This window comes from Podarcis muralis, chromosome 14 (genome assembly GCF_964188315.1).
Source record: "Podarcis muralis chromosome 14, rPodMur119.hap1.1, whole genome shotgun sequence".
Lineage (NCBI taxonomy): Eukaryota > Metazoa > Chordata > Lepidosauria > Squamata > Lacertidae > Podarcis > Podarcis muralis.
This window is the reverse complement of record NC_135668.1, coordinates 44,314,581-44,331,283: the sequence shown is the minus strand read 5'-3', so window position 1 is coordinate 44,331,283 and position 16,703 is coordinate 44,314,581. Positions and strand designations below refer to the sequence as shown.

The 16,703-nt window shown below is 44.1% G+C and overlaps 1 protein-coding gene across 9 annotated transcripts in view; it reads left to right on the top strand.

Annotated features, from left to right (window-relative positions):
* Window positions 1-16,703, top strand: part of TRRAP (transformation/transcription domain associated protein) — a 166,116-nt gene that overhangs the window by 93,174 nt on the left and 56,239 nt on the right. For all 9 annotated transcript variants that reach the window (XM_077918588.1, XM_077918587.1, XM_077918586.1 and 6 more), the window contains 6 exons: window positions 1,120-1,232; window positions 2,896-3,031; window positions 9,898-10,089; window positions 12,985-13,180; window positions 14,300-14,565; window positions 16,315-16,415. In XM_077918588.1, the coding sequence (XP_077774714.1) occupies window positions 1,120-1,232; window positions 2,896-3,031; window positions 9,898-10,089; window positions 12,985-13,180; window positions 14,300-14,565; window positions 16,315-16,415 (1,004 nt within the window). The remainder of the gene's footprint in view (window positions 1-1,119; window positions 1,233-2,895; window positions 3,032-9,897; window positions 10,090-12,984; window positions 13,181-14,299; window positions 14,566-16,314; window positions 16,416-16,703) is intronic.

The window sequence follows — 16,703 nt, the reverse complement described above, 5'->3', positions numbered from 1 at the left end:
GCTGTTGAGGGAAGTGAGGGGCAGATAGGGCTTGTCAACCTGGGAACGTAGCCCGCCTAGGAGAAGGAAAACTCTGACCGTAAACAACCTCTGCCTTGCGGGACATCTTCGGGAGAAGAAAAGGCTAAGGGGAAAACCTTACACAGATCCCAAGTGGAGTCCCCAAGGCACAAAAATGCACAGCTAAGTGTAGTACGAGAGACCTGATTGTCCTGGCTGTGACAAGCTAATAATAATAATAATAATAATAATAATAATAATAATAATAATAATAATAATTTATTACATTGATGCTCCACCCTTCTTCTCAAACACATTTGTGATCAAGCAATGCTGTTAAAAGGGATGCGGGTGGCACTGTGGGTTAAACCACAGAGCCTAGGACTTGCCGATCAGAAGGTTGGCAGTTCGAATCCCCGTGACGGCGTGAGCGCCTGTTGCTTGGTCCCTGCTCCTGCCAACCTAGCAGTTTGAAAGCACGTCAAAGTGCAAGTAGATAAATAGGTACCACTCTGGTGGGAAGGTAAACGGCGTTTCCGTGCGCTGCTCTGGTTCGCCAGAAGCGGCTTAGTCATGCTGGCCACATGACCTGGAGGCTGTATGCTGGCTCTCTCGGCCAATAAAGCGAGATGAGCGCCGCAACCCCAGAGTCGGCCACGACTGGACCTAACGGTCAGGGGTACCTTTACCTAATGCCGTTAAAAATAAAATGCAAATATATTTTAAGCGCGGGGGGTGGGGAGCGCAATTAAAACAAATTCAGAAAGAGATGTCACCAAATCACGTGCTTGGATAGCCTGATGAAATAGAGGGGTTTTCAACAGGCATCTAAAATAGTACAGTAGTACTTGCAATTAATGCAGATGGGTGATATGCACATTCCCCCCCCCCCCCCATATCCAGGAGCGAGGGCCATACATGCCCATCAGTGGCACCAGTCCTCTGCTTGAGGAAAGAGAAGCTTTACTGAATGCAACTGTGGATCTTATTGGCTACAGTCTGTTGCACAGCCTTAATTCTGGCTTTTCAGATCAGGAAATAGTGATGCAGCATCTGCTTGAGAGTGTGCCTCCTCCTGTAGGATCCCGTGAGAAAATAAGCTGCTTCAATTTCTTCTAGGCACAAGAAACCTATGAGAAAGCAATGGAGAAAGCGAAGAAAGAACATGAAAGAAGCAATGCTTCCCCTGCCATTTTCCCAGAGTATCAGCTCTGGGAGGACCACTGGATTCGGTATGTTAATTGAATTTGTTCTACTGCTCGGTTTTGATGTATCTTAAAAGATTTGATGTGAGGCTGAACGTAAAATTCAGAAGATATTGAGGAATGGGCAAATTTACTTGAATCTCCTGTTGTTTAACTGATGCCTCAAGCCCATCAGTGGCACCGTTTGCTGTTGGTTGAACAAATCTCATCATACTTCTTCCAGATCAAAACAGCTATACTGGAAAAAAACACCTTGCTTTTTTTTAAAAAAACACCTTTAATTTGCCATGGTTAAAACCTCTTTTTAACCATGCATTTTAGTAAATGTTTTGGCAATAAAAACTAAAAAACAATTTGGAAGCTTAAAAATTCGGCCAAAAACCAGGAAAACCTGCCTGGGTTGTGTGTGCTCAGATGTGCAAGTATGGCTCAGCCAGGAACATCTGGATACAACTACCGTATTTTTCCATGTATTAGGCGAGGTTTTTTGACTCAAAAATCATGTCAAAAAACTGGGGTCGTCCTATACACGGATAGTGGCGTGGCCCACACTCTAGGGAGCTTCCTGCCCACAGTGGCATGGGGGGAGTGGCTGCCCACTTTGCCAGCCCCCAACAATGGTCCTGCTGGAGTGATCGCGCGTGTGCAATTCCCCCTTTAAAAAGCTCAAAATCTTTGGGCCATCTCCCCTCATTTTCTTTAAATTTAGTCCCCCAAAATAGGGGGCGTCTTATACATGGGGACATCTTATACACTGAAAAATACGGTACAGTGGTATACCTCAAGTTACAAACGCTTCTGGTTACAAACTCCACTAACCTGAAAGAGTTACCTGGAGTTGAAAACTTTGCCCCAGGATGAGAATGGAAATCATGTGCCGGTGGCACAGCGGCAGCAAGAGGCCCCATTAGCGAAAGCATGGCTCTAGTTAAGAACAGTTTCAAGTTAAGAATGGACCTCCGGAACGAATTAAGTTTGTAACTAGAGGTACCACTGTACTAGCTTTTTAAAAAGCTTGAGTACTTTGGACCAACAACACCATCACATCCATGCGTTGAGACTAGCTGGCCTAGCATGTGGAGCCAGTAGCGATGCAGAGAAAGCTCCCTTTGAAAGCGTGGCTTCCAGAAGCCTGAATTTTGCTTCTAGGACCTCATCACTACATTTCCCCATGTAACTGGTGGCAGGCAGTGTGCACCACAACCACTCTCTCCTCCCCAGCACTATCTACCAAGCGCCGGGCATTTCCAGTCAGCTTGGATTTAATTTTGGGTTGCATTTGTTTTTTTGAAGAAACTAAGGCACCAGTGCTACTCAGGAGGTTGGAAACTCCCTGATCCACTTAAACAAGTCTTGCTAATGGCACCGTCTGACTCCGGGATATCAGAATCTGCTTCAAATCACCCTGATTTGCCTCACTGTTTGGGATGCTCGCAGAGCTGATGCATACCCCTAGTATTTATAAATTTGGAGGGGCGTTCTTCCTTTGTAACGGTTGTATGCTTGACTTTGCATTTCAGTTGTGTTTTACATATTTATTGCAAGCTGCCCAGGGGAGTTTGTTTGTTTGTTTGGGCAGCCTTTTAAGTGTCACAAATAAGTTCGTAAAATAAACTCCCTCTATTAACTATTTGAAATGGACAAAGATACTCTTAACCAGTGAGATCAACCTTGTGTTTCCATTTTCAAGGTGCTCCAAAGAATTGAACCAGTGGGAAGCTCTGACAGAGTACGGCCAATCGAAGGGTCATATAAACCCCTACCTAGTCCTGGAATGTGCGTGGCGCATCTCCAACTGGACCGCCATGAAGGAGGCGCTGGTGCAGGTGGGTGTCCTTCCCCTTTGTCCCGGAGGATCCGGTTTAATCCATGATTGTACAAAGTGCAACTGTTGGAAGGCGGGCCTGCAGCTCCTATCAATGGAAGCTGCACCCTGTGGGGTGGTGGTGCGCGTCCTTGTGATGGAGTGAGCAGCCAGCGAAGCTCGTGCTCCGCATGCAGGTTTCCCAGATTTTTGTCCTAATTATTTCTTCAAGGGAAGAAGATGCTGATTGAGCATCTGCAAATGTAACACGGACAACTGGCTTCTGCTTCCAATCATTCTTGCCCTGTGTCTGGGGAGCTTTTTTAGCAGACGAGAGGAAAAGGGAGGCAAGCGAAGTGCGCAGGTATGCACACTGCAGTCCCCTGGTTCTCAAGAAACATCTGTCAGTAGGACAAGATGAAGAGAGTCAGGCTACTTTCCCTGGCTGCAGTGAAGACAAATACCTTTCGAGGAGCTAGATGCACTCCTGCATTCACAATCTTGCTTATAGGAAGGTGCTACCTCCCAGGTCCGTTCCAAGTACACTGGAGCTAAGAGTGAATACTTCTAAAAGTTGTTGTTGTTGTTTAGTCGTGTCCGACTCTTCGTGACCCCATGGACCAGAGCACGCCAGGCACTCCTGTCTTCCACTGCCTCCCGCCGTTTGGTCAAACTCATTGCTGGTAGCTTCGAGAACACTGTCTAGCCATCTTGTCCTCTGTCATCCCCTTCTCCTTGTGCCCTCCATCTTTCCCAACATCGGTATTTTCCAAGGAGTCTTCTCTTCTCAGGAGGTGGCCAAAGTATTAGAGCCTCAGCTTCAGGATCTGTCCTTCCAGTGAGCACTCAGGGCTGATTTCCTTCAGAATGGATAGGTTTGATCTTCTTGCAGTCCATGGGACTCTCAAGAGTCCCCTCCAGCACCATAATTCAAAAGCATCAATTCTTTGGCGATCAGCCTTCTTTATGGTCCAGCTTCCATACATCACTACTGGGAAAACCATAGCTTTAACTATACGGACCTTTGTTGGCAAGGTGATGTCTCTGCTAAGAGTTATGGGCAGCCTATTTAGTTGGGGATGGCTCTTTGCCTTACTTTTGTGTTTGAGCCTCCTCACAGCAAGTGACCTCTGGCAAATCCCTTCTCTTCCCTGTTTATGCTCTTAGTCACAGCAAACCAGTGAGGACTATTTTTTCCCTTCCTTGGATGATTGTGCTCCTCTTCGTTCTCTGTGAAAACAGGGATGGCGAACCTGTGGTCTTCAAGATGGTGTTTGACTGCAGCTCCCTTAGCTTCAGCCAATGTCACCAGGGATAATGGGACTGGGCCACGGGTTCCCCATCTCAGATATCAAACCTAAATAGAAAACTACAGGTTATGAGCTTGTTCTGATGTAAAGGGTTTTTTTATCATCATTTACCTGTGGTTGAGCAGTTTAGAGTGGGCTTTGAGATCACTTCCCCACCCCCTTCAGGAACACCAATTCCCCTGCTAAGTAGCTACATTAGTATTTATATTAACTGATTTAACCAGGGTTCCTGCTTAAGCAATAATCTGAAATAGTCTCACATTGTGATTTCAGATACCAGGTTACAGGTCCGGTTGAGGCTTCTGTATATCAATATCGCCCTTGGCCTCAGGTAGCAAAATGTCTTGGGCTGGTGCTAGTTCATTTGGTACCCTGGTTAGCTCTAAAGTCACTGCTGATGCGCCTGATAACTTAGGCACAATGGAGAAATGCATGTGTCAGGAAGGTGACAATGGTGGGAAGGAGCATGTGGTTTGTCAGCCAGTGTCCTATAGGAATAGCTGCCAAAATATCCACATGTAAGTAATACTGAGAAGATAGCAGAGTCATTGTCTCTTTCATGACATGGCATGGTTCTTTCAATAGTTCTGAGCTTTCATTTGTTTCATTTTGGCTCCAGTATTTGTGCAATAAGCTAAGTGCAGCATGGTCTGATATACTTCTTCTTCCTCCTCCTGAGTCTCTCTGTTTACTTTCTTAAAGCCAGCATTGGGAACGAAGGCATAAAACACCCCTGATGGCTAATTGAGATGTATTTCAGTTCGGGTGGCATAATTTCAAATAAAAAATGCGTTAGTGATAGATCATCCACTTCTTTATTCAAAGGCAAGATGCCCTGCGTTAGTCCTTAATGGCACTGCCTTGCAGAACTTGCACGGCATAGCTCAGCAACCGAAAGGACAAGAAATCAATAAAACATGTTTTGAGGCTTTAGTTAGCAAATGGCAGAAGTGGAATGGCTCGGACTGCTCATCGTTCAAAGTTCTTAGTCAAAATAATTGCAGCCTGGGCCTCCAGCAATTAATATTGCAGCCAGGCATGTTAAAATAGTACAGGTGATGCACCTGTTTTTCTTAGTTTAAAATCACGCCTTAACACTTTTTCTGTTAATGAGTTTATTTTTCATTTTAATTCAGAGGGGTAAAAATAAACATAATATGGATGCAACAGAAGACATGTGAGAAAAACTGCAGTTAGGAGGAATGGTTCCGATACTGTGCTTGACTCTTAGTTGAGCATGTGTTTCACTGGCCCCAATTCAAATGTTATGGTTAAACCATGTCTTGTTCATTGGCATTGTGCCTTGAGCTTGTGTGCTACCTTCCTCATTTTCTGTTTTGCAATAAATATAGTTTGTTGGGATTTCCAAATCAGGCAAACCGTGATGCTGAACAGGCTGGTACAGACATAATACGTAAGCCATGGTTCATGCTAACCATACTTCAGACTCCAAAGAATGGTTTATTTTCCTGATGCACAGGCGAATTATAGTTTGTATGATTTCCCTCTGCCTCTTCCTTCCCTGAAAGTCCCTAGATGCTAAACCATGGTTCATCAGATTGCCTTAGTTTAGGCATCAGAGCAGAGCATGACTTGATTTTACACCTGAATTATATCGCAGCCTTGGGATTTCTTCTTAATAAGTCAAGGTGCAGAATAGGTTAAATGCCTAAACGTATTTTGAGCTGCAATTTTGTCTCCTCTATTGAAGTAAAGAGAGTTGGAGGATGTAGTTGTTCTAATGTAGTCGCTGCAAAACAACAGTTTTCAAATAGGTGAGCTTTGCCCTTTATGACACACCATGTAGTTACATCCCGTCTCCTTTGCCATCTCTACTGAGCAATGTGGATTTGTATTCTGATCATCCTTGTCCTTTCATAGGAATCACTTGAGAATATATGAGCTAGAACCACATACGTGTGTGTTTGTATGTGTGTGTGTACCTGATGAGTTAGTCCTTCATAAAACCGGGGCTGCTGTAGAGCATTCAAAATCTAGTAGATTGCTTCAGGGCGCTCTGTTTTTCATGTCTAAAATATCTTGAGTGTGTGTTCGGGTTGAGTGAAATTCATGCTGTATTAAACATTTATAAAGCTAAGTGGCTGCGAAGAAGGGAGGACTGGTTTCAATATATAGCTCCTTCTTGTCTCACTGGTAAATCCATAATTCAGGCATGTGGGGGGATATTTAAGAACTTTTCTACCTTGATGCGATTTATTTCTTTAAAGAAATTAAAAAAAAGGCTCAGTAAAGCTTACTCAAGTATCAGCATCATCCACATAGTAACTTGTCTCTGATTGAAGCTTTCCCAAGAATCCCAGCATGAATCCCAGTGAAGTTCATATTTAAGTCAAACGACAGCTCCTTGCTCAGAATTCTGTGTTCTGCCTTAATCTGGTGTGCTGAACTCAGCTGTAGTCTCCCCCACCCTTTTGTGTTTGCATAAGCTTTCAGTTCTTTGCTGGGTTTTAATGCAAAGCTACGGGGTGTGTGTAACTAGGGAGGTTAGTGGTTACAGCATGAGGAAAGAGATGAGCTGTGTGTGAGCACTCCTAGACGGGAGCTTGCAAATTTAGCAAGAGACCAGTCAAAATCTAACCTGAATGTGAACTGTAGACCAGCTATATTCTGCAGCATTGTACCCTTTGAGCTCCCCAGCCATATCACCATAATAATCATCACCATCATATTTTTTTATTTATAACCCGCCCATCTGGCTGGGTTTCCCCAGCCACTCTGGGCAGCTCCCAACAGAACAATAAAAACACAATAAAAGATCAAACAGTAAAAACTTCCCTAAACAGGGCTGCTTTCAGATATCTTCTAAAAATCAGATAATTGTTTATTTCCTTGATATCTGATAGGAGGACGTTCCACAGGGCAGGTGCCACTACCAAGAAGGCCCTCTTACTGGTTCCTTGTAACCTCACTTCTCACAGTGAGGAAACTGCCAGAAGGCCCTCGGCACTGGACTTAAATGTCTGGGCTGAATGATGGGGGTGGAGATGCTCCTTCAGGTATACTGGGCGGAGGCTATTTAGGGCTTTAAAGGTCAGCACTAACACTTTGAATTGTGTTCAGAAATGTACTGGAAGCCAATGTAGGTCTTTCAGGACCGGTGTCGGCAGCCACTCCCAGTCACCAGTTTAGCTTCCGCATTCTGGATTAGTTGCAGTTTCCAGGTCACCTTCGAAGGTAGCCCCATGTAGAGCACATTGCAGTAGTCCAAGCGGGAGATAACCAGAGCATGCACCACTCTGGTGAGACAGTGCGCAAGCAGGTAGGGTCTCAGCCTGTGTACCAGATGGAGCTGGTAGACCGCTGCCCTGGACACAGAATTGACCTGCGCCTCCATGGACAGCTATGAGTCCAAAATGGCGTAGTTGCATTGTATCTTGGAGTGGTGGGTGCTGGAGTTGCCACATGACCTCAGCACTATAGTTCATCATCCTCCCAGCCTGCCACACGCTGCCGTTTCTGATGGTTTATGCTTCTTGACATGTGTGGGAGCAGACAAAGGCTAGAGTTTACCCCGAGATGGAAATGCAGTAAATAAACAAATTCAAGGGCTGTGTAGAGTGAATCCGTTCCTTTCAAATCAATAGCAACATTTTCATGGAATTTGAGATTTGGATTATCTGGAGACATCAGTACTAGGGTGGATGCTAGTGGAAAATATGATTCTGTGGGGGCATCCTCATGCCCAGGAAAGCCGTGTTGCTTCCTGTGAAATATTAGCAAGAAGCTTTGCTCTCAGTGTCCAAGTGCTTCTATATATTGTTTCATAACTGTGGATTATGTTTGAGGTAAAGGTCCAGAATACTCTGTACTTTTAGCATTGGTTAAGGCCCTGAAGGACAATTTGGGAAATATACACAGACACAGACACACATAATATCGAGAAATTTAGCATAGGAATGAAACGGGCTATGTATTATCTCACTCAGCTGTGAAATAGGGAGTTGAAATAAACATGTCTTGATAAAGATTGCTTCCAGGATGAAGGAGTCCTTTTATCTTTGAAGGGGTGTCCACAACTTGAGTGCAGCCATAGGAAACATAAAGTTTTCTGCATTATTAAGAAAGGAGGTCTGGCGCTCTGAGGACAGATACCTGCTGCAGTCCTCTCTCCTGAAAACTCTACTTTACTCAGCTGTTGGGTATTCACTTTCAATACTTTCAATAAAGTTTTAACAGAACCACGATCATGGAAGCCCAATCCCTTCAATAATTATGGAATCATTTCATAATAATGATCATCATCATATTTTGGTCCTGTTTCCGCGTCCCCCCTCCCCCTGCAGCTGTGCAATACTGAATAGATTGCAGGGTAGAATTGAAGCCTTGAATTGCAGCCAAGTGAATTGATCATGTCTGACAGCTTCGCGTTGTGAAGGCTTGCAGGCTGAATCGACGTGACAGCCACCAGCAACTGCGGACATGCCATAGCTGGAGCTTGGATTGAAAGAGAGATTTTCAGTAATGAGGCCTATACTAATGAACTAAAGAGAAAATAAGTGAAGCTGTAAATTGAGCTGCTCTGAATTTTTTTTTTTTAAGCCAGAAAACATGTTTTTCATAAATACAAGGATGTTGAGGCCTGATGGCCTCCATGCTGCTTCTACATTTATGCTTACTGTCCACTTTCCACTGGAGGTAAATGGCGCTGGTGTTGCTTAATGCGACAGTTTTGAGCCACCTATATAAACCCAGTACAAAGAACTGGAGATCTTGAGCTTGACCAAACAATGGAAAACTGTGTTAAGTTCTATAACAAGTGTGTCTCTGGACCTCAAATTGAGACTCCTACAAGCAAAAATAATATTTAGAACGTACTGGACTCCATTATGCTGGTCATGGACAAATTTAACGATACTTGGAATTCATTTTTATAAATACCGTATTAGGTTACGGTCTGGTTAACCGCAGTGACAGCTTTTTGTAATGTCTACAAGTTTTTTTGTTTGGTTTTATTTTCTGTATGGGTGCTATTTCTTCTTCTTTGCATCTTATCTTACTCTGTGCACTTGTAATTATGTACTTTTTATCTTTCAGTAAAGAATATAAAATAAGAAATTCCCACCTGCTCCCACCAACATGGTAAATCATTGGGCATGATGGGAGCAATGTAGTATGGAGGGCCACAGGTTTCCCTCCCTTATTTTAATGTCCGCCATTTTTTTAAGCTAAGACACAGTTTGTTTTAATGCATGTGTGTCTGCCAACAGACCTTGGTTTCTTTGGAGCTCTCCGAGTCAGGACATGAAACCATAAGTTGATAACAGTTTTCTAAATGTGGTTAACTGTTACGAATCTTGCAAACTATTGTCAAGCAACAGTTTGGACCCCTGCAGCACAAGGGCAGCATCATGGAGACAGGTGTGAACTTAGGAACTTGAATCCTGGGCAGATGGAAAACGAAAGTGGGCGAGCAATTTTGCAAACCGTGGTGTGAGTTTTTCACCACGGTTAGCAGAAAACACGGTTTTGCGTAGTGTCTGAAAACCCAGCCGCTATTTTTTTCTTTTGCAGTGTTTTCGCCTACAAAAAGCATTGTAATGTCTTGTTTTGCCCCAAGGTGGAGTTGAGTTGCCCCAAAGAGATGGCATGGAAAGTCAACATGTACCGTGGATACCTGGCAATCTGCCATCCCGAGGAACAACAGCTCAACTACATAGAGCGTCTGGTTGAAATGGCCAGTGGCTTGGCTATCCGGGAATGGCGAAGACTTCCTCAGGTGGTTTCACACGTTCACACGCCCCTTCTTCAGGTGAGCCAGAGATTGCTGTGAGTTGTCAGACCCTTCTTTTGGCGGGGGGGGGGGGGAGGGGAGTATTGTTTTCCTGATTTGCCTTTAATTACAGGCTTGTTTTTATCCTGTATTTTATTCTGCAAACTGCCCTGAGAACTTATGATGAAGTATATACAGTGGTGCCTCGCAAGACGAAAATAATCCGTTCCGCGAGTCTCTTCGTCTAGCGGTTTTTTGGTCTTGCGAAGCAACCCTATTAGCGGATTAGCGCTATTAGCGGTTCAGCGGCTATTAAAGGCTTAGCGGCTAAAAGGCTCTTAGCGGCTTAGAAAAAGGGGGGGGGAGCAAAAAAAAATCGCAAGACTCGCAAGACGAAAAATCGCAAGACTCGCAAGACGAAGCAAGCCTATAGGGAAAATCGTCTTGCGAAGCAACTCAAAAACAGAAAACCCTTTGGTCTAGCGGGTTTTTCGTCTTGCGAGGCATTCGTCTTGCAGGGCACCACTGTAAATCTAATAAATAAATCTAGGACCCTCATAAACACAGAAAACTTTCTTGTTGTTGCTGCAAAAGGTGATTCTGAGAAACCTAGTCTTTAAAATCAATATGCAGGCACTGCATGGGAGTTTGTTCCTAAGTTTCCTGTAAGGAACCATGCAAAGAGCAAGGTGAATACACACGCATGCACACTCATCTTGATATGCCATGCCTGTTTTTAACCCCCATGGCACTCAGCAAACAAAAAATATTGCAGGACATGTTATTCTATTTGTTTATTAGACCTGTTACCTGTCCTTTACTGTAAGGCCCCAGGGTGGGTTGCAGCAATAAAATATACAATTATTAAGCAATTTCAATCATAAAAGAAGCAAAGTTTTGAAACAGTTCCATACATAAAACCATTTAAAATAACCTCACGAATGCAATACAATATCTAGCTATATAAATAGTTCAAATAGAGATGCAGACTGGGATAATACTGGAGGTTGTCTATGCATCCTTGCATCCCTTTTGTGGCATTTTGTGCCTTTTTGTTTTAATGATAACAAACTTCAGCCTTTCCACATATTAAGATGAGAGCATGTCTGAAAGAGTTAAGATGAATAATAGGCAAAGTGCTGCATCGACCTCTTTCAGTAAGTAGGAGCTACCATTTCAGTTTGCCACACGCGCACGGCTGTAAGAATTAATAGTGATAAATACATTCTCAACACTTCCATGCGCATTGCGTGGCATGTCGAAAACCTTCGTATACATTCTCATTGTCAAATTGCTAAAATAGGCAGTGAATGACAAAGTTGCCAGCATGGCAATGAAGCTACTCAGCAGTAATTACTTTTTCCTGCATCAGATAGTGAGTGATTAAATACCTGCTCGAAAATTAAATTTGCATGATGAATGGGAGTAGGATGAAGGTTAAGCTATTGTGAGCGCTGAAATTCTGGTGATTGTGTGTGTGTGTGTGTGTGTGTGTGTGTGTATGCCTATGTGTTTGCAGGTGCTGGTGGTGTTTCTCTCCTTAATTTATTTTGTTCCCAGAGATTCGTGTGTACGTGTAGACAGATTTTTTTGGGGGGTGGGAGGCAGTTATCTTTGTTGATTAATAGCTAAGACAAGTGTTCATCTCTCAAGAAGCTGCTTTGTTAATGGTTACATCTCTACAAAGGATTTGAATTCCAGTAAAGTTTATAGACCTGCCCAGAGCTTAACTAACTCTGTGCCACTTTTGGGTGGCTGTCAAAGTGCTGCTGGGTTGCATTTGTCCTGCGTAAGGTGAGTACATATTGGATTTGTAGAAAGTGTTTGAAGGAAGGGCTGTTTGAAGTAAGCCAGAGTGGGGTGACCAGGGGTCACCAACCCTTTTGGATCCATTGGTACATTTGAAAACTTGAGAGTGTGCTATGGGCACCATCATAACGGGTTGGTTCTCTTTCCCCTCCCCAGTCACACAGAAAAAGTTTATTCACTCTTCTCCATCCTCTTTTCCAAGGCGTCTGCATAAGTCATATCCAGTAGAATTAAAAAGGGTCCTCTTGGATTTGCATGATTTCAGCCACCCACCCCTCAAATAACCCCTAAAACAAATTGAAGTTTACAGTGGCAGACTGAAAAATTAAAAGATATGTATCAGATGCTTGCTAGCACCAGAGAAACATTGATCTAAGGCAGCTGGAGGGCACCACGTCCGCTACCTGTATCCTAGGCTGTGCTATTTTACACATGCTGTTGCACCTGGTGCATCTATAAGCTCTCATCCATTTCTAAGCTGAGTTGTCCCAGAATAGAGAGGGAACAGTGCTCAGTCTAAAAGCCAGGAACCCGGTTCTGAGTCCCTGTGATGGTCAGTTTAGCTTCCTGGCCTTTACAGTACTATTTCCTGGAGAAAATAAAACCATTTAATCCGCTTTTTCTTAGCTATGAACAAAACTTTCATAGATCCACCATTTTACTCTTCTCCAAAGCAATTCAGAGACATGTCACCGTCTGTATAATGCCATATGGCCGGTGAGTGGCACTTCAAAAACAGCATGTTATATGCCGTTGGAGACAACAGCTGTTTGGTGTTGGTGTTGGGTTAGCAAGACCCCTGCCATGATCTTAAAGCAGCTTTTCTGTCCCAGGGAATGTGTGTTGTTTTGCATTAATGGTTATTCATGGCCCTGTTTGTTTCCTTAGAAGAGGGTGGATAATGAACCTTGATAATCTGATCAACGGCATTAAAAGAAATCAGCCAACTATATTGTGACGTTGATTTCAACATTCTTCATTGTAATGTGCGAATGGTCTTCAGTGGGCAAAACAAATCACTTAGCTGTCGGTGCTGCAAGACAGCCCCCCGCCCCACTTTTTTTCCTTCCTGATGAGGAACCAATGACACATGTGCTATAACTTTTACAACCTTCATCCTCCTAGGCAGCACAGCAAATAATTGAACTTCAGGAAGCAGCTCAAATAAATGCAGGGTTACAGCCGGCCAATCTTGGGAGGAATAACAGCCTGCATGACATGAAGACTGTTGTGAAAACTTGGAGGAACAGGTTGCCAATTGTGTCGGATGACCTGTCCCACTGGAGCAGCATTTTCATGTGGAGGCAACATCATTACCAAGGTAAAAACACCCAAGTCCCATTATATCCTATTTCAGGGAAGACACCCTTCCCTTTCCACTCCTCGCATAAAAGGTATGAATTTTTGGCTTTCAAAAACACATAAGGAATTGTGTCCTAATTCTTGGTTGGCAAGGTGATTTTATTATTCCTGCCGTTTAGAAAACTATTTCCTAAAACTGTTGTATCTGAGACCTGTTCCTAGGACAGAAATAAAATGCAAAAAATTGAGGGTGATTTTAAATTTCCATTTTCATAAGCAGGTCTGGGGAGAAAAATCCCCAGGCACCAAAACAGTTGATGCTGGTTGATTTAAACTTCAGGCTCTTTATAAGGCTGGGGCTTAGGTGTATGAAATGTTTTTCCACTCCGTTGATGAGGCACAATCATGTATATTTGACAATGTGCATCAATCTGGGCATTGAAGCATTCAGAGCCAAGACTGGGTAGGTGGGTGAGTTCATATGTATTTTTATCCAGCTTTTTAATCAAAATATTTTCTGAGCAGCTTACCAATAGATCAAGTCGCATAGTACAATACAGACAACAACAAAACTCAATAAAAACAACAAGACAAAGAAAGCAAGTGGAACTAGCATAGCACAGGCCAGCAAGATAAGGAAAGCCTGGGTACATAAAATGATAGTCACCTATCGTTTTATGACTGGGAGGAGGTGTTTCAAAGCTTCTGCTTTCGTTTAAACGAGCCCATGTCAGAAATTTCCAGCTGTGGGGAAGGGGGTACATCTGAGCCTTGGAGGAACCTGGGTTCATTCATGTCCTTCCAGAGATGTCAAAACTTTTTTCAAAGAGGCCCAGATTTGATGAAGTGGGCATGTGTGAGGGCCAACCAAAGTTGTTGAGTTAAACTGACCGGGGGGCTGGATTAGGCCCCTGGGCCGGACGTCAGACATGCCTGTTCCAAGCCATAGTTTGCTTGATTTCTCAGTGAGCCATAAGGTATTGAAGAGATGGCTTCGTGGACTGAGGCAATCCAGTGATCTTGCCAAACCCTCTGCAAGATCCCGCCTTAAGGATACCAACGTAATGATGATTCAAAATTAAACGTGTAAATTCATTTAATGTAATTTAAAAAGTTTTGCTCTCTCGGGTTTCCCTAGCCATCGTCAGTGCGTATGAGAACAGCACTCAGCACGATCCTAGCTCCAATAATGCCATGCTGGGAGTCCACGCTTCAGCCTCTGCCATTATCCAGTATGGGAAGATCGCTCGGAAGCAAGGGCTGGTCAACGTGGCTCTGGACATCTTGAGTCGCATTCACACTATTCCAACGGTGCCAATTGTGGATTGCTTCCAGAAGATCCGACAGCAAGTCAAATGCTACCTCCAGCTGGCTGGAGTCATGGGCAAAAACGAGTGCATGCAGGTATAGCTACGGCACATGTTACTATGGGGCGTCATAACAGTGGAATGTTGATGTTGTAAGGACACCAGTTATGTATGCAATGTTAAATGGGATCAAGGAGTTTAGTGTGTGTTCTGTTTTGGATGGGCTTCCCTTGAAAGATTAGGTTGCCACTTGCAAGAATGTGTGTGTGAGAGAGAGGGGAAGGGGGGGAGGGAGAGAGAGAGATGCTAGAGTAGGGATAGTCAACCTTTTTATACCTACCGCCCACTAATGCATCTCTCTTGATGGTAAAATTTCCTTACCACCCAACAGTGCTCAATGGAAGGAGAATTCAGCTTGTGCCGTGGAACCTCCTACCACCCACCTAGAATCCTGAAACGCCCACTAGTGGGCGGTAGGGACCAGGTTGACAACCCCTGTGCTAGAGGCCTAGTTCACCATTGTGACACAGATTGCTTTCTACCAGTTTGGGCTGGATTGCCAGCTGCAAACACTTCTCATTGGATTGCTGTCATGCGTTATATGCGGGGCTTCCCTTGAAAACACATACGGCCTCCGAAAATTTGAATGGCATGGCCGTTTTATTATGCAAATTGTGCTGGTTTTCAAAGACTTCTGCTGTCTCTTTATTCACATCTTTAGCTTAATTGTCTTTAAAACTTACCTTTGAAAGCCATAAACAACTTGGTTACCCAGATACCTGCAGGAACTATAAGGCTGCGCACAGACTCCCTGAGTCACCCCATGGCCCTGATCTGGGCGCCCTTGATCAGCCCACACCACGCCAACCGGGGGACCAACCAGCCTTTATCAGGCCTCGGATCAATTTGTATCGCTCCCCACAATTTGTCTTGTGGGGGAGCTGCTTGCTTGCAAGCACCTTTCCTGCAGGGAAGCCCCCTGCAAAGGAGCCGCAGCCTGCAGCATCACATCCTCCATCCTGCATGGAGGAGCAGGGCATTGGTGGGAAGAAGGAGAGGCCAGGCCTGAAGCCTGCCAGGCAGGAACTCCTCCCTTCTTCTGAAAAGATGCACCTGGCCATTTAGGGCCCTCCTACTCTTAAGTCAGGGACGTGGGTGGCGCTGTGGTTTAAACCATAGAGCCTAGGACTTGCTGATTAGAAGGTCGGCGGTTCAAATCCCCACGACTGGGTGAGCTCCCGTTGCTCGGTCCCAGCTCCTGCCAACTTAGCAGTTTGAAAGCACGACAAAAAAGTTCAAGTAGATAAATAGGTACCGCTCCGGTGGGAAGGTAAACAGTGTTTCTGTGCGCTGCTCTGGTTCGACAGAAGCGGCTTAGTCATCCTGGCCACATGACCCGGAAGCTGTATGCCGGCTCCCTCAGCCAATAAAGCGATATGAGCGCCGCAACCTCAGAGTCGGCCACGACTGGACCTAATGGTCAGGGGTCCCTTTACCTTTACCTTTACTCTTAAGTCATTTCATGATTTTTCTCCTTTCCCCCACCCAATGCCCACATTTCCTTCCTGCTTGACTCCTTGGCCCTTGACAGTGCAAAAGGGTAAAATATCAGTGCACAAATTGCAGCAGCGCTAGTATGGATATTATTGCCAGTTCTGAGTTCCTGATTCAGAACAAGAAAAATGGTTACATTTAGGTATGGACGGTGTGACTCTTCACCATTTGGAAGCTCATGAAATATCCTTTTAAGAGTTTCGATACTTCGTTTTCTTCTTCTTCATATGTTTCAATTTGCCTTGTGATATATATTTTACAGTTCTTGCTGTGTAAAAAATCTATTGAACAGGGCCTTGAGGTTATTGAATCAACAAATCTGAAGTATTTTACCAAGGAGATGACTGCAGAGTTCTACGCGCTGAAGGGGATGTTTTTGGCTCAGATTAACAAGTACGTATGACTGGGTTAGGTGTTGAGCACACATCTGGGAATGTATATGCCAGAACACTGTGATTCAGAGGCTAAGTAAAAAGCCACAGTTGAAAAAGTCACAGCTTCATGGTTGGTGGGAGTAATTACGCTCATTATCTGTACCCCACACTGCATGGAAGAAAGATTGACTGCAGCTGCCCACCTGTGTGCTGAGTTTTCCAGTGGTGATATAATTATTTTTTAAGAGTAAGCAGGGATAGTGAGGGATATTTTTCTTATTATTTGTTATTTCTTATTATTTCTTAT